The 26904-nt window shown below is 34.6% G+C and overlaps 1 protein-coding gene across 1 annotated transcript; it reads left to right on the top strand.

Moving 5' to 3' along the window:
* Positions 1-303: 303 nt before the first annotated feature.
* LOC126968053 (gamma-tubulin complex component 6) lies at positions 304-23497 on the top strand. Its single transcript, XM_050812840.1, has 16 exons — positions 304-1422; positions 1506-1701; positions 1781-1959; positions 3271-3397; positions 6770-6916; positions 8280-8491; positions 9126-9318; positions 10535-10664; positions 11186-11408; positions 12753-12984; positions 14578-14770; positions 15029-16103; positions 16437-17229; positions 17914-18137; positions 18817-19154; positions 20669-23497. The coding sequence occupies exons 1-16, from the start codon at positions 1018-1020 to the stop codon at positions 20901-20903; spliced, it is 4902 nt and encodes a 1633-aa protein (XP_050668797.1). The 5' UTR covers positions 304-1017; the 3' UTR covers positions 20904-23497.
* Positions 23498-26904: the final 3407 nt, after the last annotated feature.

Below are 26904 nucleotides of genomic sequence, written 5' to 3'. Positions count from 1 at the left end.
AAAAACGGCAGGAAGGATAAAAAAGCGCGGTGTCGGATACGGGGTGGAAACATAAGTGTCCATCCCTAAATGCTGTATTGCTACACCCCCATAAGGCTCCTACGCGCTACATTTGCCTACAGCATACTTAGGAATGCACAGAGCAAGCAAAGAGAGATTCAAAGTGTTAGTTCAGTATGACAGGGCGAAGAAAAAGTCCTTGAGCATATCTTCAGATACAGAAAAGAGGTAACAAACATTAAATTGATAGAAAATAATATATTTAGAAGTCGTGAGGTAATAAAGTGAAAGCAAGTGTCGATTAGCAATTGACACAGACACTAAATTGAGGTAAAGCAATAAATAAACTATATAGGAATATTCGTGAGATGAAAATATTAGCCAAAGAAAGAGAGACGAAGAAGGCGATAGCAGTGTGGAGCAATGCAAAGCAGATTGAATAACATCAGTACCCCAACGGACATTTTATCAGCAGCCGAAACTGTTTTTGAATTACATGGCTCTTCAAAGTAAGCCGGAAATAAAATAATAGACTCACAAAATAAGCCTGACCTACCGCTAGAAACCTTCAACTTGCTGTTGGTCAACCATCAATGTCAAGAGATCTGTCATCTGAGATTCATTTGAGATAGATTTCAGATCGTCAACTAAGACGACAAGAACGTCAAAGACATGGCCGTATGGGATTGATACTTTTGCCTGTCCAAATATTGGACGAAGAATCAAAAAAAAAAAAAAATAATAGAATAGCAAAATATTTTTTCAAATTTCAATATTTATTATTAATTTAATAATTATGTGAATTACAAATGGTAAACTATATTGTGTATACTGTATTATGCACAAACTAACTAGAGATGCCAAATCATTTATTGTGCTGATAACATTACTATTATTATACTAGCACATATCTAAATATCTAGTAATTAATAAGAAATAAAAACTTTTTCATACATAAGTTAGTCCGATAGTGTATAATAGTATTGTTTTGTTTGTTGTTTGGGAAACAATTAAATAATGTCTGAATCCAAGAATGATTCAAGTGTTTACGAGTTACTGACTCAATTATGCGTAAACACAGCGCAAAGTTATTGTCATCAAAACAAAACTATTTCCGTAAGCGTTCTTGCATCAAAAATGAGATCACAATCGTACGAAATAATATTAAAAAAATCGTCGTCTTCTGTTCCTTTATTAAGTCAAGATCCTGTCTTAAATTTGTTATCATGTTGCTTTATAATGCAACAAACTGCTACAAATGTGATCCAATATAAACAAGCTTCTGACTTAAAGACTGCTATAGGAATAGTAAAAAGATTCACGGATGAAAAGGAAAATAAAGATAACTTCTATGATGTTTTGAGACTCCTTGTAAAACTATACAGTGCCATTGATAAAAATGTACATTCTAAACTATATGAGGTATTTATATTATATGCTATTTTTTAAGATAACTATGTAAAACTTAATTAAAAATGCTTTGTAATCAATACTTCATTTTACAGAGGCCATTTTCATTTGGAATTCTTGATAAAATGCTTCCAAAGCCAAAAAAAGAGGATTTTGGTTCACCAAATCCATACCCCTTTTACCCATCTTATATATTTGAATTACCATACAAACTAAGAAGCAATGAAAATAATTTACAAAGAAAAATCAGTTACCAAGACTATTCTGTTACAACATTTGATTCAAAGTTAAGTCAGTATTTTGAAATTTATCTAATTAATTTATTCATCTAATTAACCATATGTCTTTATTATTTTAAATATGCTTTTAGATAATTTGGATGCTAATTCACAATGTGCCGAAGTTAAAACATTATCAAGCCCCATGTCTTTATTATCTATAACAACAACATCTGGTTCACCATATTCCAACAACAACATATTTAACTGCCCACGTTTGACAGAACCCAGAGATATCCAGATTCCAAAGATGTCTTCCAGTGAACCCAAGGTACACATTTACTTATTAATAGCCTCTCTGTCACTTGCACACAAACCAGAGTATTGTGTACAAATTAAACATAAGAAAATGCTGCATGTCTCTTCTTTCAGGCTTAATCCTATATGTGAATATGTTGTCTTTTGAAGTGAAAGTGGGCTCTCTTCTTATTCTCGTATAGACATACAAGAATATCATATAGGATTGTGACATGATATATATAAGTATACGGAGTAGCAGCTGCCCTTGGTTCCCTAAAACTAAAATTTAAACAGTTTTCCGTAAATAATGACGGTTTTGATAACTGATAACTGAAAAACTGATCCACTAAATCGAAAATAATGTCAAGTGTCATAGGACAATACAAAACAAACTTAGGTAGCTATAATATATTATGATATAACCCCAATGTGACGTTCACACTGCTCCGCTCCCCCCAAAGACTACACAATACTTGAATAATAATAAATAGCAGTATAAGGGCAATAAGAGTAGATTAAATTTTCTTATCTTTGATTTGTACCTTGTAATTAGATAGGTAGGTACTGTAAAAATAATAACCGTTCACAAAAACCAAAACTCTACAAAACAAAATATTGTGTTTGGTTCACAAAAATAAATTGTTTTCTTAAAAATACAAATTTTATACTGTGCTGTTGTTTACCGTTTTTAAAATTTCGCTTCTGTCAGTCATACCCATATGCCACTTTTTTTGAGTCACTTATGTGTTGGTTTTAAATTTTTGTAATGTTGAAAAATGGTAGAAAAATGGTCCAAGTAAGTTGTTGTTGTTAAGTAACCCTTTGGTACCCACGGGATGGTAAGCGTAACCGAGGACAACCCACAAGACGCTGGGTAGAAGAGCTCCGCTATACTCTTGGTACAAACTGGACTAGGGTAGCTCTTGATCGAGTACATTGGAGAGAATTAGAGTAGGCCTTTGCCAATAGGCACTCCGAAATTATAGATACAATTTAGATTTTTATGCATTTTATTTATTATTAACATTTTTGTAAATTTTTGTAGAAATAAAGGCTATTTATATTTTATTTTATTTTATTTATGTGTTGGTGCAATATGTCCAAAAACATAATTTTGCTCACACCTCAAACTCAAAAGTTAATTATTCGCTTACATCAAAAAAAATTACACTTGTGAATGTCAAACTTATACATTTGGCTTTTACCACCATTTGGATGTAAAATTGTTTGGACTTACAACTTATTGTTATTTTTCCTAATATATTTAACAAATGGGGAAAAAACTAGAGGGGGACATTTTATTGTTATTTGATTTTAACTTCAAATGTAATTCAATCTTCAGGTCTCCTTCATAAGTTCAAGTACAGAGACAGTGCCTCAACGAATGGAAATAAATGAATCACCCAATATTTGGGAGATTGCAAGTCAAATAGATAAAGACATACCAGATGATATATGGGAACATGTTTGTAAGTAATGCTTTTTTAATTATAAAAAAATCAGCTCATGTTTATATATAGAAATGGCAAATAAGTGCTAGTCATTTGATGATTTTTAATCACCAAGTACTTTTTTACAATTACTTTAGTGGAACTTCTTTAGAATCGTTGTGATTTCAAACCGGATGCAACGGAAAAAACGACAGGTAGGAGACACAAATACAAAAATGTGTAGGATGAAGCCGGCAAAGAATGAGACTGAAATATATATACTATTGAAATGAAAACTTCTTTATCATCCATTGTTGTGATTTGAAAGTCGATAAAACGAAAAAGCGACAGTAAAAAGAGCAATCACATCATTTCATAATATTTAACATGGGAGATAATGAGATAGGAAGCATAATACAATGTTTTGGTACCAGGCAATCATAGTTAAAGAAGAGATTGTCTTAAGTATGGCGCGAGTATACCTTAATATATTCTGACTCCAAGAGCACGAGGTATTACTACATAGACACCAGGAGAACATATTATTATATAATATATTAGTGGTGGTAGGAATGTCTTTCATAGCGGGTGAAATCATGTGTCATCCTAGCAACACGTACCAGGAATTCATATGCAGTGTAGAGGTTCATGCACCATGCAGGTTTCACTTCTGATATGTGTACTTTGTACGCACGCAATGTTTTTTTTTGCTTTTTTTGCAACATCCAGCAGCTGAGTGATTTAGCAAGTGAAACACTGGTTAATTATTGTTTCTGGTCTTGTGTCGTTCTTCTCAGCTCTGAGGCACACTTTTTCCAATGTGAAATAGTTCTTAACATTCTTATCGGAACTCTTTAATTCTTAGGAGCAAATTAATGATACTCGGTCGAACCTTTTTTATGCTGCCTGGGCATTTGAGTCACCTATCGTAACATTGTTATGGTCAAGTAATTGTTGTAGTTGAATATGATGATGTACAGTAAGACAGTAAGGGTGTGAACTGTGGCAGAATTTCTAACTGTCTATTATCAAATTACAATGTGCTTACGTTCATTACTGCATTGCAAAATTTAGTAGAGCTACACATATTTAGACAAATTATTAGTTAGTGTACTTTAAATAAAAATAAAAAAAATAACAAAAAAAAAACCGACTTCAAAAACACTATTCCTAAGCAACAGATATTATAATATGCGGGTTCTCTAGGGTTCCATCCGAGCGCTCTTCCAACTGAGCCGACCATTCGAGTGATACATGGTTCATAAATCTTGGTATGTCTTGTTCAACTCTCAGATTGTGGCTCCATGTACGGGATCTACTTTACAGTTAATAACCTAATTAATATATTAATTAATAACCTGCATATATGGATATTGACTTAGGATGTCACTCTTTCAAATCCAAACAAATTGTTTAAAGGTTCGAGTCCCGCATCGTTCATAAATTTTGGTTTGAAATTTAATTTATCCCAGAAATGTAGGATATCACTTTAAAAATAACAATTATAGTATGCTATTGTCAGATCCCCTGGTAATTTAATACATTCTGTCTACTCTGCTGTGTACCTACCTATTTAGCCTAATTTGAGTGGTCCGGCCTTAGCCCCCATACTGGCCAAGTGCGTACGATCAACTTCACACATTACCTTTGAATTTCTTGGTAGGTGTGTCTAGATTTCCTTACAATGTATTCCAGATTTAAAGTACATAATATGAATTCGAAATCGAATACACGTTGGTACGTGGTCGGTCTCGAACCTCCACCTGCCACGTGAGAGACAATAGTCATAGTTATTGCGCCAGGTGTCGACCTTTAAGTAATAATAAATAAATAAAATAAAAAAGCCTTTAGTACTGTACAAATTTTACATACTAGCAAACGGTCTTTACTGTGGTACAGCTTGTCTTCCGACATAGGTCTCCTCCAAAGATTTCCATTCTGTCCTAGCTTTTGCTATACGAGTCCATAGTTGCCCCGCTATTTTCTTGATATCGTCTTCCCATCTCATAGGCTGTCTACCTCTATTTCTTTTGCTATCTAGTGGTTGCCATTCAGTTATTAGTCTTGCCCATTTCTCTGTCTTTTCTCTTATCATATGACCTGTCCATTTCCATTTTGTTTGAATGTTTTGTACGAATTCTTAAAATTTGTCTTATTTTTAATTGCTTTTAATTTCATTTCCTTTCTTTTTACTCCTATTGTGCTTCTTTCTATTCCATTCTGACAAATTTTAATTTTGTTGGCTAGTTGCTCTGTCAATGCCCATGTCTGACAACCGTACAATAAGCATGGTAGTATGCACGTATTAAATACGTTCCGTTTGTCTTTCATAGGCATTTCTTTGTTCTTCATAACTGAATTAAGTGACCAGTATCGTTTCCACGTATTAACTATTCTTCTTTCTATTTCTTTTTGCATACATTCTTCATTAGATATTAACTGCCCTAAGTATATATATTCCTGAACGTATTCTATTTGCTCGTTATTAACTGTTATTTGCACTGTTTGTGCCGAATTTGTAATTATTTTTGTTTTTGTTAAATTCATTGAAAGGCCTGCCTTAATACTCTCATCCGCTAACTCCTGTAACATTCCATTTAAAGTTTCTGGGCTATCAGAAAATACGATTAAGTCATCAGCAAAACGTAGATGATTCAGATTTTCGCCATTTATATTTAGTCCTTTCTTTGACCAATTCAGATTCCTGAATACCATTTCTAGGACGGCTAAAAACAGTTTAGGTGAGATAGGGCGAACACCTCTTTCAATGTCAAACTCTTCACCTGTAGATTCAAACTTTATTTGTGCAGTACTCTTTTTGTAAACGTTTTTCAGGATTCGAATGTATTTTGTTTGTATTCCTTGAAAATGTAATGCATCCCAGATAAATTCATGTTCTAAGGTATCGAATGCTTTGTTAAAATCAACAAATCCGATAAAGTAGGTTTTCTTAAATTCTTTAAATTTTTGTAGTATTTGTCGAAGGGTGTGGATGTGGTCTATAGTTGAAAAATTTCTACGAAATCCAGCTTGCTACTTAGGCTGATTTTCGTCAAGGGTATTGGCTATTCTAGATAATATTATTTTGGAAAACACTTTGTAAACATTGGACATTAAGCTGATTGGTCTATAATTTGATATATCTGTCTTGTCTCCTTTTTTATGTAGTAGTATTATAGTCGATTTAGTCCACTCCTCTGGAATAATTTCCGTTCTGAGAATCTCGTTAAATATATCTGTTAGTTTTGGAGCGATCACTGGTAATGTAGTTTTTAGTAGTTCATTTGTAACGAGATCTGGTCCTGGTGCGTTATCGAACTTTTGTGTCCTAATAGCTTTTATAGTTTCATGCTTTAATATTTCAGGTATTTGCTTTAAGTAATAACACAATATAATTATCAATTTTTGTAGCACAACTCCGTCACAGGAATGAAAGACAGCTGTTAGCCGCATCGTCCAGAGAGATGGCTCTGTGGAGGACAACTCATAGTGATGTTATGAGGGACCTCGATATTATGTCGGAAAAGCAATTCATAAGACATATCATGTATCTATTAAGTAAGATAGTTTGCATCTATTATATAAAATGAAGTCTAAATTATAAAGGCCGGACCGCATTAGAGCGGCGCTGCGCGTCAATATATTCTCTCGGAGGCAACTATGCCTACATGCACCCATACAAAATGATTGAAATTAAATATTTTGACGCTTTGTGTCGCGCCGTGCAGATGTGTTCCGGCCTTTATTCTATTAAGAAACTTTGTTATAGTATTATGATTTCTGCAATTATAGTTTTTTTTTTTTTTTTTATATATTACATATGACTGATATACAAGCTAGGTTAACTTGCATCTAAAAAAATCATAAAGGTTACAATTAATTATTATTAGTTAATAATACGTCACTACTTAAGATATAAATTAAATTAGCAACAGTGAAATTGTTGTACGGCGTAAAACGAATAAATATAACTTAGCAGGTTCATATTATCTTAGCCGGTGTAGTTTTTTTAAATAGGTATTCCTTTAATCTATATATAAAAATGAATTGCTGTTCGTTAGTCTCGCTAAAACTCGAGAACGGCTGGACCGATTTGGCTTATTTTGGTGTTGAATTATTGGTGGAAGTCCAGGGAAGGTTTAAAAGGTGAATAAATATGAAAATTCTCGGAAAAAAATTAATATTAAAAAAAATGTTTTTCCTTTGATGTGTCCCCCGTCGTTCAGAAATCAAATTGAATGAATAATTTAAAATATATAACTAAATATATTTTATATATCTTTCTTTCTAAATGATACTTAGCACTTCTTGGCCAACATTCGGAAATATAACAGCTGTTTCCCGATGACATCTATTTTGCACACCCGTAAATGATAAGCCTAGATAATTATAAAATAACTATATAACCTTAATTTTATATAGTCTGAGAATCGGTCCTCATCTATTTTTTATACCACAAAAATTTTAATTATTAATTTTCTTATTACTTTATACGGCAATACAACGTTTGCTGGGTCAACTAGTCTATAATAAATGTTAAGAGTAGTTAAATTTTGCCGCTCAGTGAAGGGTAGCTCATTTAGCAAGCGAGGTATGAGGTAATCGGCAGATCCTTCACAATACACGTTGCAGGCCTGTCTTCTCTTGTTTGTATAGGGTGTTTTATATTTGCAATCTTATTTTGTCAATAAAAAAGTATTGACACACACAAGCATTTGCTTAACTTTGTCATAAAGGGGCAAGATTTTGTTTTGTCTTAATTTTCTAAACATGTGTGCAGAAAATGTATTTTTAATATTCCTAATATTAAGTTAAAGATATATTTGATGATGATGTTAAAAAATAATGAATAGTTAACTTATGATAATTGAGCTTTTAAATTTGTTTTTTTATTTTTAGTCAATAATTCAATATTTTTCAGTTGGGATAGAGACAAAATCATTTCCATACAACAAGGACACAAAGAACTTTTACATGAAAAAGAACCTAGTTATCGAATGTGTATCACAAGACCATTTAAATGGGTACATGGCAACACTGTTGTTAGTTGGAACATTCTATAGAAGGTTGTATGATTTTGCATTCAACCTTTCGATTGAAGATCATTTTCATAACAAAGGACTTGTTTTTGAGGTATAATGTTGACTACTACTTTCATTGTTAGTTTATTGTGTGTATAATTATGTATATTTTTACCCCCTTATTCATAATGGTCCGCTAACTTTAAACAGCTGCTAAGGAGTGTTTTTTCTCATTCTGACTTATGTCAATAGAAGAAGACAGAGTGAGAATTAGCAATGCTTTAAGTTAGCAGACTATTATGAATAGGGGGGTAATAATATATTATCTTGATAATATGCCATCACAACATTAGTATAATTAATTCGAGAATTAAATATTTATTAATTAAAATAGTTATCCAATTCCCCACATCTACTGCTGTCATAAACATTGGCAGTGAAAATAATAACACAATATTTTTTTTTTAAATTTGTTCGCTATTTAGTATTTCTTCTATATATAAACAATATAATGGGGTGGAGGGGCAGCCTGCATCTTTGGACTACTGCCTGCTTTATAAATAAAAAAAATATTCCAAATCCCACAACTACTTCATGTGTGCAGTCCTATCCTTTAAAATAGTATTGAACTGTTTTGTTTTAACCTCATTACAACTTTTTAAGTAGTACTTCACCCAAAACCACACAAGTTAATTATAATACTACTAAACATATATCTAAAAAAATAATAATATTATAATTCACAGGCCGCTAGAGATGTGGTAAGACAGTATTTATTAGAGTTTCGACTTAAAGCAACAGACATTTTTGAGGAATATTATAACACTCTATCTGAGGATCTCAATTGTATGCCAACTCTACTTCAAATACTTCACCACGTGGAACCACTGCAATATGAAATAGAGACGTTAGCGTCTGTATATAAGCTTATCGAAGCAGGTAACTTATTTTTTCTACTCCTCTACTTTTCTATTTGTCATTTATACAGCCACGATAACTAATATAAGAAATTACTGGGCAAATGAGACTTAATATTTTATGTCTCAAGGTGACGAGCACAATTGTAGTGCCGCTCAGAATTTTTGGGATTTTTCGAAAATCCTGAACGGCACTACATTGTGATGGGCAGGGCGTATCAATTACTTAATTATCAGCTGAACGTCCTGCTCGTCTTGTCTCTTATTCATCATATCATAAAAAAATACTTTATTGAGTCTCTCAAAAAGTTTATACTCTATGGCATTGTTTATCATACTATAATGTCGCCAAAAAGCACAGAATTTTGGTGCCACAGACAACTAAATATAGGTTAGGTATGGAAGGTTCATAGAAATATGAGGTAATACCAATGACATTCTATACATTATTGACATATCATTCGCAGTCTGATAACGGAACGGCAAAAGTGTGCTTAAAGACAATGTAAGCACACTTTTCTCCTTAGTCGTGTGTCAATCAACAAGCCTGAATGTGCTATAAAAGTGCTTAAATAATACATTAACAACTCAAAAAAATGATGGTGTGACTTATCATCGGTAAGGTAATTTTATTATATAAGATTGTTATGCAAAAAGCGGAAGTAATTTAATAAAACGAATATTTTTTCATTAAATATGGTACAATATTACTGACACGTCCCCAAACAAGACCCGCTTGTCAGAATGGGACAGATGAAAGGACATAATCAGAAATGTATAGACATAGTAGTCGATGGTTATTATGATGTCATTTGTGGCATGTGCCATATTTCGGCTTTTGTGATTTTGTATGAGGTGCATTGTCTATATGTATAGAACGTCATTGGGTAACACGTAATAAATACATACATAATGTTTTCATGTTTAAATCATTAGACTAAACATTTTAATGTCAACTTAAGAAAAAAAAACTCGTTAATATAATTTGCCAAGGTGATGCAAGGTATGTTCTGCAATATATAATATGTAATTTTCACATTTCCCGCGTTGGTTGTATGGGTGTACAATGTACTCACATCGCAACCCACGCCACTCACGTTTTTTGACATTTCTTATACAACTGTTTCATAATATCATCCCTCCTCTAAAAGCTTATTAGAAGGACGACAATATTAAGTATAATTTTTTTACGCCAGTCGCCATTAGAATGTCAAGGTAAATTATACAACTGTTTTCAGATTCCACACCGTTACCGAACGGTGCTGAGCTCATGTCATATTTGTTCAAGGAAATATCTCTTGTAACTCACAAGAGAACCGCGCAGACATTGTTCAATTCAATGTACAACATCTGCAAAGTTTATTTCAAGTGAGTAATTGATACCAACACAAAAAATTATATGTTACATAAAGTCCGGACGCGAAGCAGGAAGAATTTCGTACGTTCACCTGTTATTAACTGTCTCTGTCACTCCCGCGTAAATATAATGCGTCTCGCTCGCACAGATGAAATTGCCGCAGTCCTCAGGGTTTGAAAACTTTTTATGAAATAGTTTTTATCATTTAAAGAGGACTCATATATTGGATGCAGCACCTTAAGTAATTTGTTATGTATACCACAGCCATTGTAAATTACTCTATTTGAATGAGAAAAATGGCCGTTGAGTTTCTTATATGTTCTTCTCACGAGCTCAACTTCTTACGAACATATGGGAAACTCATTAATTTAAAAGAAATATTTGTAGTGGCGATTCTTACTTTAAGCCTAATTGAGAAATGTCTAAAGTTTATTTGACTTTGAAAACTTTTTAAAGCGAACAGAATTTAGTCATATTCAATTGTGTCTGGTCATATTTTGTTATATAGAATACAATTTTATGTCTGTTTCAGATTTATTGAAAGGTTTATATTCGAAGGCGAGCTAGACGATAGTTTTAATGAGTTTTTCATCAAAAAAGACAGTCAATATGTTAATTGTCGAACGAAACGTTACTGGGATAAAGGCTTTCACATAACATTAAGTGTTGCTGTGCCAGAATTTTTGAGACCGTTGGCTTCTTTTATATTGCTGTGTGGGAAGTCCTTAAGATTATTAAAGCTGTGCAATCCTACTGTGAGTATATTATAAAGCAATTCTCTCTATCTAACTCTTTCTTGAGGTAACTACCCAACAATTTAAACAATTTACAATATATTTATAAAGAAATAGTACATTACTGCAAATATATTTATATAAGTAGGTATGTAAATAACAAATCAAGACGAATTTTCAGCTTTCCGCCATTTTTTTTTATCATCTGTGCCGACAGGCAAACGCCCTTGCGTTGCGTCGTCACCCGCGATTGTCAATATTCCGCGGGTGAGAATGACCTACTTTTCTCCCTAGGTGCGCAATATATATTTTCAAGTTAAAGAATCGGTTAATGCAAAACATTGATATGAGACAATTTCGTGAAATGATGTACAACGAGAGAACCCAAGGAAAAATGTGTGAAACAAATCATAATATAATCTTTATAACACTAGGTAATCTCGACAAATAAACCTAGAAAAATTGACAAAATACTTATCTTCGAGTGAGGGAAGGTAAATTCGTAGTGTCTTAAATTTAATTTAACGATTCCTTACTAGATGCGATGTCGACATATCCAGATGGTGTCTTGCGCTCAGCCTGCCTAAATTAACTCAATAGAGTTTCAGTACGCGTTATCGTTGAGGATGAAAAAATTACGTGTCATATTCCTTCTCTAAAGCCCGTTGTCGCAATGGAATGCAGAATCTAGACAGTTTTACACATAATAACAGTTTTATACATAATAACAGTTTTACAAATAATAACAGTTTTACACATAATAACAGTTTTACACATAATAACAGTTTTACACATAATTACAGTTTAACACATAATAATTCCAAAGTACTATGATGTGCAGGGAAATTTGCTTATTGAAAAAAAATATGGCGAAGTATGTTTGCATTGAGAAATCTATATGTTCCCATTCATTGCGAGCAGCTGTGAGTTAGACGGTGCCAACGCTCGTGTGTTTCCTCTGTGACCACTTCACATTGTTTATTTTTTTCATCAAAGAGGGCAAATGGGCTAGTGCCTTACCTAATATGAAGCGACACCGCCCATGGACATCCGTAATACCATAGAACAAAATAACATAGGGGTTTTTTGTATGACAATAAGGAACGAGATGAGCAGGACGTTCAGATGATGTTAATTGACACGCCCTCCCCATAACAATGAAGTGCCGCTCAGGATTCTTGAAAAACCTAAAAATTCTGAGCGGCACTACAATTGCGCTCGTCACCTTGAGACTGCAGAAATAGGCGCTGTTGCGGCTATTTAATCTAGCCGGCATCCTACCCACTGGTGAAGCCGGCCTTTAAATATACTTAAAAGCAAATCTGTAAAAATACTTGGTGAGCATGTTTATTTTATTTTCCGCAGGATCCTTTAGTTCTATTGATATCTTCGGATCATCCTTCAGTAAGATGCTGCGCCAGTTTCTCAGAGCTGGAACGTGAGCAGCAAACCCTGGAAGTGTACAGAACGCGATGTCGGTTCGTCAGCGGGGAGCCGGTGACCTTCGATCAGATCCTACTGAAGCGGGAGGCGGAGAGGAAGGCGTTCACGGAAATGGCCTCTTTAAAACAGGCTGAGACTATGGAGAAAATTGTTGGTGAGTAAGTCAATAATGAGTATTTATTGCTGCATTTACGGGAACATAAAATATAAGGCACTCACCCTGATGATGGACCTCCGAATGGTCTGAAACTAGTCTGTACCAACTCCGACAAACCGTGAGTAAAGCTGTTTTAGACAAATAAAGCTTATAATACAACTAAATGTCTGAATATAACGAAAGTTTGAATAATTTAATAATTATAATAAAATATGCTATTTAATATTCGGAATCTATTCACGAATGCTTGAATTGAATTGAATTTTTGATATGGACTCTTTGTGTTGATTCCTTCATTTCTATCCATCTTTTCCTACCTTTGCTCGAGCGTAGCCAGTCCTTGCCCGTAATCTGAGTGACGTCATCATTCCTCCATCTGTTTTTGGTCTGCCAACGTTTCCCTTCTGGTCCCATCCATGGCTTTACTTCGTAAGTAACGTTCCTTGTAACGTAAATTTCAAATACAAATGAATAAATAAACATTTTTTCATTGGATACAATATCGTATAAAATCACTTGTAATAAAAACTTTCAGTTTCGTAGTTTTTATTTCTTTGAAGCAAAAGTTTTTGCACAGGAACTCAATTATATAAACTGGAAGTTAAAACTAAAAACTTAAACTTCAAAAACTTAGTATCCCATTATTAAGTGCTTAGTAGCGTAATCGGTAGATATCAGTTCACATTTAAGCGCTTAGTCGCGAAATCGAAATGACATGAGTTCCCAAATAGGCGTTGGACATCGGTTCACAAATTAATTGATATGATATGGGTTCCCAAATAAGCGTTTAGTTACGTAATCGATAGACATCGGTTCCCATATAAACGCTTAAACAATATCAGTTTGACGGTAGGTATTTATACATTGAAATACTTGAAGAACATTGGCTTATTTTACACGAATTCTTGTTTATTATTGAATAAACCAGTAAGCGTCTAAGGTTAATAAGAAGTACATATGACTTATTATTGATAATGATTCTGCCAGCTGCTCTATTTTCGAACCAAAACAACGAAAGGTCCTCCAAGTCTCGAGCATCTCCTATTTCAAAAGCCTGCTACGCATCTCTGGTATTGCTGATGTTTGTGGGCGGTTGTTTTTTTAATTTACATCAAGTTTGTCACTTGTCCCTTTGCCCTTCTCTATAATATAAAGGAAATAAGATATAACATTTTCGAAGTTGGTTTCAAACGTTTTAATCAAGTGGTCTTCAATTATAGTCTATTTTTATCACAATAAGGGACAAGACGAACAGGATGTTCAGCTGATGATAATTCATAGGCATTGCCCATTACAATGTAGTGTTGCTGAGGATTCTTGAAACTTGGCACTACAATTGCGTTCTTCACTTCGAGGCATAAGATGTTAAGTCTCAGTTGTCAAAAAGGCGCCGTTGTGGTACCCATAATCTAGCTGGCATTCGGGATCTACTCCCACTACTAGTAGGTAGTAAAAACCAATAAAGCAATAGGTTTCGTTTATTGATTCAATAAACATTTTCTTTCTCAAATTTGGACCAGCTGAAGTTAGGGTAGAATACTAGTGTATATAAACCAGAATCAACAAACTTAATAAAAGCATTTATTTCAGCTGAACGAAAACGCTTAGCTCAACTGATAATAGCGGAGAAACAGCATTCATTGCGAGTGCTTGAAGCCGCCATGGCTGAGGCTAAGGCGGCTAAGAACAGGTCGACACAGCGCGCGAAGCATCTCGCTAATCTTGAAGCGGCTGCTGAACGAGCAACTGAAGAAGTTGATTCCAGGCTGAAAGAAGATGAAAGGTAATATTGGTTATAACTTGGCTTCGAAGAAATTTAGCAGTTCCTAACGAGGGTGCAGTATGTTGCAAACATCAATTTGGCAAATTGAACGCAGGGAGCTATTGAAGTCTCTCTGACAGATCTAAAAATTGTCTTAATAGCTGTCAGATACATACTTGTCTTTATTAATAAAATAATAAATAAATTAAGAACTTAAATTAATGTTTTTATAAGAAAATACATCTATTTATAATTTATAGCAGATAATTTTTATTCTAGAAACAAAATGTTAGAATACTACTCTAAGTTGAATATGGAAGTAGAGAAAAGTAAAATTCACACCGAATGGAAAATAAAAAGACTTCAGTTGGATCAATCGCGTATGCAACTACTTTCTACCGAAGAAAGAAACTTAAAACGTGAAAAACTTGAGCTTGAACATCAAAGGAATGATGTGATGGCTATGTCTATTCAGAGTGACTTTATATCTGAAGAAGATGGAGATAGTGATGAGAGAGAAGAAGAAAATAACGATGTTGTAGTAAAAGATACTAATACAGAATTTAATGAGAATAGAACAAAATCTCAAACATCCTCCGTGGTGTTCAATGCTTTTTGCAATGCAGCAAAAAGCATTTTTGGTGTTGGAAAGAATAAAGACAAACGATGCGACAATTATGTCGAGCTTGATTCTCAAGGGAATATTGTAAGTGATAAAACGACACATGAAACATCAAGCAACGTTATAGGATCGAAGTTGGACCAACAGTTTGATAATTTACAATTTCTAGAAGCTCGAGTTGAGGCTATCAAAAATAAACAGAAAGTTATGCATCACGAATTTGGTGCAACCGATAGTGAAAATAATCAAATAGAAACTCCAACTATATTATTGAGTACTGTCGATGAAGAAAATAACTTTGAAACAGAATCAACGCCTTCCACTGAGGCGAGACGCAATAAATTAAAAGTGCTCGGTACAGAATTTGATATAGTTAAGGAAAAGGAAAAGAAAACTATTGCCGAGCCTAGAACTGAAGCACAGAAAGAAGCATTAAGAAACAAGTTAAAGGTATTAGGCGTCGAATATAACTTGCCTGCTGAAAATACACAGAAACGTGAACCAGCAAATACAGCACAGGAAGAGGCTTTGCGAAATAGAGATAAAGTATTGGCTTCTGAATACGAGACAAGGTGCTCAAAATCACAAGATTATAGGTTTCAAAAAGAAAACAAAAGCGACATGACGAAACGGTCTGAGCTGCGATTAAACTTAAAACCCTACAGTGAATATAATGTAAATATTAATACAGCAACTAGTGGTGCTATAACGCCTGGAGATTTATTTACGGGGGTATGTACTAATTATTTCGTTTTTTTTAGATATTTTATAAAGTATCAAAATAATTCATCCACTTGAATGGTCTGATTTTAAGTCAATAACCAGTTTGGAATTTGTATCGTGTAGTTTTTATTAGAAGTCAGATCTCTATATTTTTAAACATTAATATAAGAATCTTAGTTTATTTTTAAGTTATACTTAGTTTATTAATAAATACTTAATATTATAAAATAATTTTTATAAATTAGTTAACATTAATGGAATTGAGCCTGTATTTCCTGTTCAGCTCTTAATTTAATTGTATCATTAATTTAGTCTCTTTTGACACGAATGAAATAATTTCAGCTTGATCTAGAAACACCAACAACTGCTGAAATGCCAATGGACTTGGCAACAGCTAGCGATGTATTTACACCGCGAAGTGAACATAGCACTAACGCTCTAGCACAAACTAAACAAGAGAAGGAGTATCTATCGTCTAAAGGATTTGATTTCTCATTAATAGTCGACGATGAAACTGCAATTTCTACAGTTATTTCCGACGGTCGTACCGAAAGTGACAATTCACCTTCTAAGAGTACAGACAGCAATTTGCGGCGTATTAAAACAAAAACTTCTGTTTTTAATATTATAGACGGAACGTACAATCTAGATAATTTTGATCCTTTTAATGTAAAAAATTGGGAGAAATATTCAAAGGACTATTTTAACAGTCGAATAGAAATAGATATGACCTCGTCTTACACTCACCCAGCAGTTATAATGGAAGAAGTAAAGAAACGACCTTATCAAAATATTTTCAAGCCATTACTAAGCAATGTCAGAAAGGAGGACAAAATCAATTGTAATAATATAGCAACACTAACGGCATGCTTACAAAGATCTGTAATGTTGCCATTAACATATCAATTAGAAGTTGTGAACAACTCAATAGTGACGTATTTCCTAGTAGATTTGGATATGTACGATCATTTGAGAAGTTTGAAGGATTATTTTTTCTTGATGGACGGGGAGTTTTCTAGAAGCATTTGTCACAATTTGTTCGCGAAACTCACGCAGACCTTGAATCCTCAAGAGTTGCTAAACTTTTCAACATTACACAATATCTTGGATAAGGCATTGGGATCTTCTATATCACGTAAGATGTTTTAATGTTATTAATTATATAAGACTATTACGAATACCGGGAGAAAATTTTAGATTGCAGTGTGTAATTTTGGTTGGAACGGATTGGCTTATCACCACGTGACCCTAAATTTCGTAATATGGTAAGTGATCACTGATGTAACTCTTGTTTGAATACTTTAAAAGGCGCAAGGGCTTTAAAGAAGTAGTATAATGAAAATATATGTTCTGCAAAATGATTCTATAGTTTCTTTGATCATGGTCTGAAAATGCTCTGTGTTACCATTACATGAGGTCTGAGTGTGGTGCTTTCACGGCACCTTGTTGGCCACGCGGGAATAGAGCCGCGTCTATGTGGCTCTCAAGTTATAGCCAACTCTTAAAAACTAACCATAATCTGAACAGAAAGAAGGTTTTTTATATAGTGGCTAACGGGCAAAAACTTGATCTAAAATGGTGAGGCATCCTCTCATCAACATCCGGAACGGATTAACAGATTCTTTACCGGCCTTTAAGTTGCTTGTATGCTGTAGGGGTAAAAAGGCCCTATTCAGATCGGGAAAACTGCAATCGATAATTGATTCCACAAAGTGTGCGAGGCAGGAAGATGAAACCAATCTAGATGATACCAGTAAATTTAATTCATTCAGTTTGGGTGACCCGATAAATTTTCAAGCTAGTCTTGTTACCATTTCAGATGTTCATAAGTTCTCGGAGAACTTATCGTTCAGTATAAGCGAGTCACCGCTTAGTTTCCAGCACAGCTCGCCAGATGTCCTACAATGTCTTTCCTTGACGTACTCCGTTAACTGGCCGCTTAACATCATACTATCACAGGAGGCTCTGTCGCGATATGCCAAAGTGTTTCAGTTTTTGATCAAGATGAGAAGGATATTTTGGGTATTAAGTGAGGATTTTCAGGTAATTTTTTTTTAAAAATTCGTTATTTTAAAGTGGACTCCCTCACTTCTCGAATTAATTATACAAATTAAATTTGTAACTAAAATTTATGAACGATGCGGAACGCGAACCAGAGATCTCTCGGGTTCCGTCCGAACGCTCTTACCTAGTGAGCCTAACGTTCCACTATTTTCTATGTAAAAAAAGGAGTGAAGCCAAAACCAGTCCCTGTCCTCTGACCAGAAATACCGCAACTGGTAAACGATTCAGATAACGGGTGCGCGAAGAAGAAGCTGGGAATCGCGTTATTATTAAAACGCTAGAAAATAATTTAAATAATAAAATAATGTAAGGCCAAAAGCAATAGAAGTTACTGCCCCAACGGCCATCTGTCCGTCGAGCTATGTGCTCATTGCCACTTTAGCTTCGCAACCATCTAGGCTATGTCGGTGACTGGTTCTTCTACGGATCTCCTCATTTCTGATTCGATCTTGAGGAAACTCCGAGAATAGCCCTCTCCATTGCCCTCTGGGCGACTATGAGCTTCCTCCTTCCTGTATTGCCTAAGCTATCTTAATTATAGTTTATATTTTTTTCTCTTGTTCAGAGTAATATAGCCTATTGGAAATCCAATTGAAATAAATACTTAATTTTACAACTATGTGTAAGTAATCATAACAAACCACATTTCTAATTACAGTCCCTGAAACTAGCTGTAAAATTATCTCGAGAACATTCGAGAAAGCTCCTCAAATCGCCGCAGTACATATCGCTCCAACTGTACCGCCACGTGATGGCGTCGCTCGTTCGCGCGCTCGACAACTATATCGTCACCACGTGCATACTCAGTTCGTGGACGGAGTTTGAGAAGGATCTACGGAAAGCCCGCACTTTGGACGACTTGTATGAATGCCACGTGCTCTATATAAAGAATGTTCTGTTCAGATGTCTGCTAAACAATCGATCCACGCCCGTTATGAAGCTGCTAAATGATATATTTACGGTCATTTTGAAGTTTAGCCGAGTTTTGAACGCTGGGTAAGTTATGTAAATTAGAAGTGCCTGCTTGTAAGATTAAAATAATAGCTTTTACCAAATGCATAATATGAATTTGGGTTTTACTGATTTTTGAGTTCAACACTGATTTTGGGTTTTCACCAGGGCACCTTTGCACAGAATGCCGGCTAGGTTATGAGTACCACAACGGCGCCTATTTCTGCCGTGCTCCAGTAATGTATAAGCATTACTGTGTTTCGGTCTGAAGGGCGCCGTAGCTAGTGAATTTACTGGGCAAATGAGACTTAACATCTTATGTCTCAAACGAGCGCAGTTGTGGCGCCGCTCAGAATTTATGGGTTTTTCAAGAATCCTGAGTGGCACTGCATTGTAATGGGCAGGACGTATCAATAACCTTCAGCTGAACGTCCTACTCGCCTCGCCCCTTATTATCATAAAAAAATGAATCGTTCAACTATATGATACTAACAATTTCTAAAAGTCTGTCTGTCTATTCCGGCAAACATTCTAAACGGATCGACTGATTTTGATGGATGCTATGGAAGATAGTTCCTATTTTAGGGAGTAATTTAGCCTGGGTTTACTTTGGAAAATTTATTAGGAAATGAATGACAATCGGACTGATGTCTTGAAGGACAATCCTACTTTAAAATAAAAGAACTGTTACAAGACAATTTAATAATTTACTTGAAAAAACAACTCTGATTTTGAGTTTAAAAGTAGATAATACAACCATGGAAGTACAGCATTGTATTATGCTTTAACCTCTATATATATATGCCACTGGCGGCTGTTATTTTGGTCGGTCGCAATTTTGGCGCTGTTAGCCATGTAGCGAGAGTCTGCGGAATTAAAACTAGTGATGACACCCTCAGCAAACATCGATAGATCGTGGGAAACTATTTACAAACAAAAATGTGTACGTTGATTATTGAAGTATAATTAACGCGGAACGAAATTAATTCAAATTGCAAAAATACTTCAGAGTATTATAAGTTTAAAATAAGTTCTCTGGACGCTCGCGAGTGGCGCTTCAAATAGGCGCAAAAAATTTGCGGTCAAACATATGGAACAGCCTGTCCAGTGGTATTACGTCATCGTCGTCATATGAATCGAGAGCGTACCGAAGGACTCTAGAGTTAACTTACGAGCACGAGGGATTCAAGCCTATATTCAAACATCAATGTATCTTTATATATGATTCTTCTGTACGTGTGTTGACAGTGAACTCCTCCTAAACGGCTGGACCGATTTGAATGATTTTTTTGTGTGTTCATGTGGATTCGAGGATGGTTTTGATTCACAATAGAATTACCTCCTATATGGCTGGACCGATTTTGATGATTTATTAGGGTGTTCCAGTGAATTTGAGATTGGTTTAGATTCTCAATACAGTCGATATATAATTCTCCTACGTATTGTTAGTGATCTCCTCATAACAACGTCTGGAGCGAATTTCAAATTTAACACGTGTGTTGGGTCCGCTAGCATATATATACATTTGTTTATTTTATTTAATCAATGATTTGTTTCAGGGATTGGCATTGCATTGAAACAGCCAGCCATTTCACACACACGAATTACTTGCAACTCGATGAATTATACCATATATTCGAAAAACTCACCAAATATCTACACAAGGTGATCACGAAACTGATGGAGTGTGGATATCAGCGACATCTAGTGGAGCTTCTAACAATGGTCAACTTGAATGGTTACTATAACTCGGATAAGACTAAGGCACTTAATAGCAGTGTGCAAACTAATTGAATATTTTAAACGCTTGTTCGCTGAGAGCTATATAAATCAACTTTTAACGGTAAAACTGTAAGTTTAGATAAGTCCTCACTATGCGGTCCGTTATTTATTTTTAGGTTAGGTCGCTCAAGCTGCCTGTGCTTGACAACAGCTGCGTAAATAAGCGATGCCCGTGATGATGTAATTCAGCGACAATGCGATAATCAGCTCATAATGAAATAAAATTCATTTATTTCTGATACCACGTTTAAGTGGTTGAATTGTATATGATTTATAAGTAATATCCTTACGACCTTAGCCTTGCTTGGATTTTTAAGAATGTACAAAACTTGAACAAAAAAAAAACTAATAGGATATCTGGATTCGAACCGAGGTCTTCTGCTTTCCGGATCACCCAATGTCCCACCTGAGCTATTATATAGTCTTGTATATACTGGCGAAATTTACCTTTGTATTCTAATGTTATTGTAGCTGTTTCTCATTAAAACATATAAGATATGATTTATAACAAAATGTTTTCAACTGTCGAATATGTGGATCCTCGTTTATGTCACAATTTAAAGCATTTTAAATCATACGATAGTGAACCTTAACTTCAGTATTTCCTCGCCATTAAAGTGGAACTATTATCGCTTATTAACTAGTCAATATATTTTTATAATGTCATTTAACATATTCTCATAAAAAAGTTTTGGGTAATGAAATGAAAGTAATAATATTATTCATTCATTGAGGTATATTAATGGTAGTGGAAACACAAATTCATTTGGAAAATAGATAGCATGAACATTAAAAAAATTTAAAATATTGTCGGTTAGGCATTATCAATGTTATTACAAAAAATAATTTAAACATGGCTTAGACACGTGTTTCGTTAAACAGTATCTAACTATTTAAGCGACGTCTAAGATTGACGCTAAACAACAGAAAGACACGGATTTTTAATAGATTTTTTTTAAAAGTGTTCAACACGTGTTTTACTTTTTGTAATAACCGTATATATTTAAGAATGTGTTCTAAGCCTGCGTAAGTCATATTTTGACTAGTATTACATGATGACGTCGGACTTGCCCAGTTGTATTGAATTATTATTTATAATTATTGTGAAAGTAATAATAAGTAATGTACCCCCTTATTCATAATGGTCCGCTAACTTTAAACAGCCGCTTAGGAGTGTTTTTTCTCATTCTGACTTAGGTCAATAGAAGAAGACACAGTGAGAATTAGTAATGCTTTAAGTTAGCTGACTATTATGAATAAGACGGCTAAGTAGACGGCTCCGCTGCCGTTCCGACCCCGCGCCGCTAAACTGTCACGCGACGTTGCCAACTCGCCGTCACATGCGTGGCCGCCGCACCGTCAGTATTCCTTCGTTTTATTGTTATGGCTTCTACGTTGCAGGCTCTTATCGATAAATCAAACGCGCTTAATGCGCGCGTCAATCTAATTTTATTTTTATTTACCTAAGAATATTGGATTTGACTACGGAACGAGCATAATATTTCAGTGGAGGAGAAATTGGTCTACCTGGACTAGCCCTATGGAAAAGTTAAAAGAAATCTGCGTGATCTTTGGAACTGAGGTATCCATATGATGCAAGCACTAATATTATGTATCTCGTAATCTCTGATTTATTTTTCTTACATAAATTCAAAATTGCGCGTCTGATACATCATACAAGTGATGGCTAGCAATAGTAGTGTTACAAGAAGTGTGGCAAATTCAAGTAATAGCAAAATGGCGACGTCGGCCTCTATACATATTAAATAATAACTTGTGGAAGAGTGGCGACAGCGCCGTCTACAGGCGTTAGAGGATTTAAGAATAAATATCTCTATTAAAGTTATTTATTAATCCGTCTATCCGAATTTTACTGTATTTATAAATAAACATATAGCGGATATAAAATACCTACATATCTTGCTGTTGGTCTCTATTGCTAAAATTATGTACGTAATATTTTACTAAATTCTAATAGGCGCTTGAAGCACAGTTTTATTTTATAGTTGTGTGCTATGAATAGAGCAAAGCTTATTCCAGTGTGTTCTTCTCGTCGTAGTTTTTGTTGATTTAATGTTAACAATGCTCACTTCATTCATAGCGATCTATTTTTAGGAAAAAGACTACATAATAATTAAGCTGCTGTAAAAATTTTACTTGTTTGTTTTGAGTGCTTCTTATATCTTGATATAGTCTAAAAATTCGTTTTTTCAGTTTGCTGCAAAAACATGAGTAGTTAAGTCTGAATAAATGAATCTGCAACTAGTATTGATTTGAATTAAGTGAATCTCTTAAGTTATACGTTGAATTGTTTGAATAACTGCATCGTCCTTGTCTGTTACAGAAAATCTATAAATTAATTGGTTAACATTCTAAAATTTTTTTATACTAGTACTAAATGTTTATCTTTCATTTTAATAAACTGTAACACCTCGTACAATTAAAATATTGAGCTTGACATGAGAATGTTATTAGATATTATGTGATAATAACCCACCTTAATTATATCGTTATTAAATTATGTTTAATTATTAGTTGTTGGATTATGTCCTGTATAATTAGTATTGTGATAAGGTGGAATATTGTTAATTATATTTTAGTCTTCATCTTGTGTTATAAATATTTGCCATAAATTTTGAAGAATTACGTTCGTTTTATTCAAATATAAATGTTAAATATTACATATTAAATTATACTTAGCTTAGAGCCCTCTCCGATGTTCAAGCATGTACAATACATATATATACATACTTTTTCTACCCCAAAATATACCTACAGTACCATGTGTGCCAAGTAACGATATATTTAATTAATAATGCATACTTAATTGCAAACAAAACATCACAGACATAATTAGCGAGAATACAAATAGTCATATTCATCATATAAATATACAGCAAGATGCCAATCCAGCAACTTTCATTCAAGAACTAGGGCCAAGAGGTCCTTAGAAATTAAAAATATGAAGAAGTATGGTACTGTGAACCATAGGCAGCGAGTGTTTGACATCAGTATATGCCAATCTTAAATCAATCACGTCGGGGTCACCAATTTGCCTATCATGTGGTTGGTGGAATGAAAGGCCATTGAGATATTTAAATATTGTAATATAATTTACTATATTAAATTACTGCGACGACAAGACGTGCTAAGTTGGGATGGCGACTGGCGGCAAATATATAATTGTTGACTAATTAAAACTATGTAGCATATCAAACATTGATTTGTTTCTAGGTCCGAATTTGGACAGTGATTTTTGCTTACATCAGTAAAACATATTAGAGTTAGGCACAAGTAATTAGTACAAATGGCAGCGAATTTATTTTGATTTGCCTATAGACTTGCATCCCGTGCCACTAAATAAATAAAAAAAAACGAGTCTAATTTTTGCAATATTTCAATCATAGCAATATAATTTTTGTACCATAAACTGAATAGGTATCGAGGTATCGTAGTATCGAGTAAGGGATAAAAGGTAGGTATGTAAATATTTTAATTATGCCTCTGTTAACATCGCTTTTATGTTGTTTCGTATTTGTGAAGTCAGTGTTAATTATAACAGCAAAATATATTTTGCCATAAAATAGTTTATGCTATTGTTTTTGTTGTAATCTAATAAAAAAAATTCGGTGTCCTGAGTTGTTGAAGATTTTCGAGTAAGGGATAAAAGGCATTTATTTTCCCATAAATGGTTAGAATTCTTTTTGATATCACTTGTAACACTACCATCGTTTCGGAAACAAATGTCGCTCTGACAGAGAAGACGCTGCGCAAGCAATTCTGATTTTGATTGAGGTTTAGGAGATTTTAAATGGCCGCCGTACAATTAAATTATTTTACAAAAGTAGATTTTTAAAAGGTAAGTAGGTCTACCTGTAGTAGATACGTGTACCTACGATGGTATGGAATCCTTCGTGTGGTGAGTTAAACGAATATTACAAAAAAAAGCAATATAGTTATTGGTTTAGCTGTTCTCAAGTTTTCCGCCTGGCAAAAAATAGCAGTTTAAGTTTTTCTGTAGAAAATTTGTATGTATGTATTTTAATGGAGACCTAAATAGCAATGAAAATTAGATTATCAGAAAGAAATACTTATTCCAATATTATTTGTTGAAAAGGAAGAATAACATAAGGTAAAATTGCATTTTATGGGTATTTTATTTTGAAATGCACACACATCTAAAGTACTCACGGTATAAGTGTATGCTAATCTTATAGATGGCGCAGCTATAAATCAGAATGAAGTAGTGACATCTGTCGTTGAGTAGCAGAAACACGATGTACATAGACGTAGTTTCTAATATATTAAACAATTTTTTATAACTAAAAATTTTTCATTTGATAATTCTGTAAATTTTGTGTATTTTTCATATATCTGCATTATAATGAGTCTACTTTAGTTAAGAAAATAATCAGAAAGGAATATATAAAGTACTGTATTAATATACTATACAGTTACGTCTGTAATCCGCAGCGACAGTGGCGCCACTATTTTCCTTATAATCAGGGTGTGTTTTCACGAATACCTCATTCCGCAACAATTCGTCAAAAGGTGAACATCAGGCTCTAGCCGGTAGAAGGCAGTGACATTGTAGTGAAAGCTTCACATATTCGTCTTGTACGTCAGTGTATGTGATCTTAAGATAAGGTTCACCCTAATTTCTAATGTAAAACAAATATTAAGGAGAATAAAAGTTTAATCAGTGACAAAATACAAAACAGTAAACTTAACATCTATCGATCGTTCAGTGAGTTTCCGCGAAACCCCAACACTTTTGCGCGCCGCAAACAATATATTAACAAAAACGTTAAGACTCAAGAATCACCGTTCTCTTCGCCGAGATGGCGTTCATGATGCCAGTAGTGAAGAACGATTGGGATATCTACAACTCGCAGAGGTCAAGGCGGGCCTCGGAATCTGCGGACAAAGCCGGTATAGGCCGTGTCCGGAAAGTGTCCGAGTCTCGGTCGGAGGGGCCCGGCTTCACTCACCGGAGTCCAGCAGTGTTAAGTCCTCACCGCAGTGCACCAACTATGCGCTCCCTGTCTTACTGCCGCATGCCGCCGTCGCGTGTCTCGCTGCGAGCACAGGACAGCGCCAAGGGCTCGGCTAGCCCGCCCAGCAGAGGAAAAGAATCGGACAAGTTTCACAGCAGGTTGGTGGAGAAATTAAAGCGGGCGTTCAGTCGTTCGGACTCCAAAGCGGAGGAGAGAAGCTCATGAGTTAACCGGGCGTGCTTATGTGCAGGGCGAGGGCCGCATCTCCCAAGCGGTACTGGCACTGCACCGCCTGCATGCCCTATTTGTGAGGCGCCCGCCGGCGAGCCAGGAGCACAGGAACCATGCCGCACCACTATCTGTGATATGTATCCCATGTAGCGCGAACTTCGATCAGATGAGTAATGTGTGTTATGTATGTTGACTGACGCTAGGAACTTTAATATCACTTGCAAATATATAGCGACATAATATAAGTTGAGCTCGCTTATCCTACATTGCATGTTTGTTGTTTTGTTAGATGTTAGAATGAAAATGGTGATTGTATTAAGACTGCGATTAGTATTAAGGAGCCCGAAGGACCTTTAAGCTATTTGAGCTTAAACAGGGAGTTTGGGCATAATAGATTTGTGTCGGCAGTTCGTTGAATGCATCTGTGATTTGATTTTGATTTGAATAGAGAATTGTTTATATCATGATTTAGTGTGATAGGCATTCATTTCGTAAACAGATGTTCAAATTTATATAAACTTTAAAATAACCAAGGTATGTTTTTGGGAAATTTTATGATTCAATCGAATTTGGCCAGATTAGTTGTTAAAAATTATATATAAGTCATAACTGACAGTGATGCCTTTAACTTTATTATAAATGTTAGTTAATGTGGTTCGGGAGTTTCTCTCCGAGTCCCAATTGTACCTTACTATGATATTTATATTGTATTTTAAGTTACAGATTATAAATGATGTTTATGTGATGTTATTGACTGTGGAAAGACCAGCTTTTAAAGTATTAAA

The sequence above is a fragment of the Leptidea sinapis genome, chromosome 14 (assembly GCF_905404315.1).
Source record: "Leptidea sinapis chromosome 14, ilLepSina1.1, whole genome shotgun sequence".
Lineage (NCBI taxonomy): Eukaryota > Metazoa > Arthropoda > Insecta > Lepidoptera > Pieridae > Leptidea > Leptidea sinapis.
Note: the sequence above shows the minus strand (reverse complement) of the source record. Positions and strands in the feature narration are given on the sequence as shown.

Coding starts and splice junctions, on each gene's coding strand:
- LOC126968053 (XM_050812840.1), top strand. CDS start 1,018: ATGTCTGAATCCAAGAATGATTCAAGTGTTTACGAGTTACTGACTCAA. Junction 1,702..1,780: donor AACATTTGATTCAAAGTTAA/GTCAGTATTTTG, acceptor ATATGCTTTTAG/ATAATTTGGATGCTAATTCA. Junction 16,104..16,436: donor CTGGAGATTTATTTACGGGG/GTATGTACTAAT, acceptor AAATAATTTCAG/CTTGATCTAGAAACACCAAC.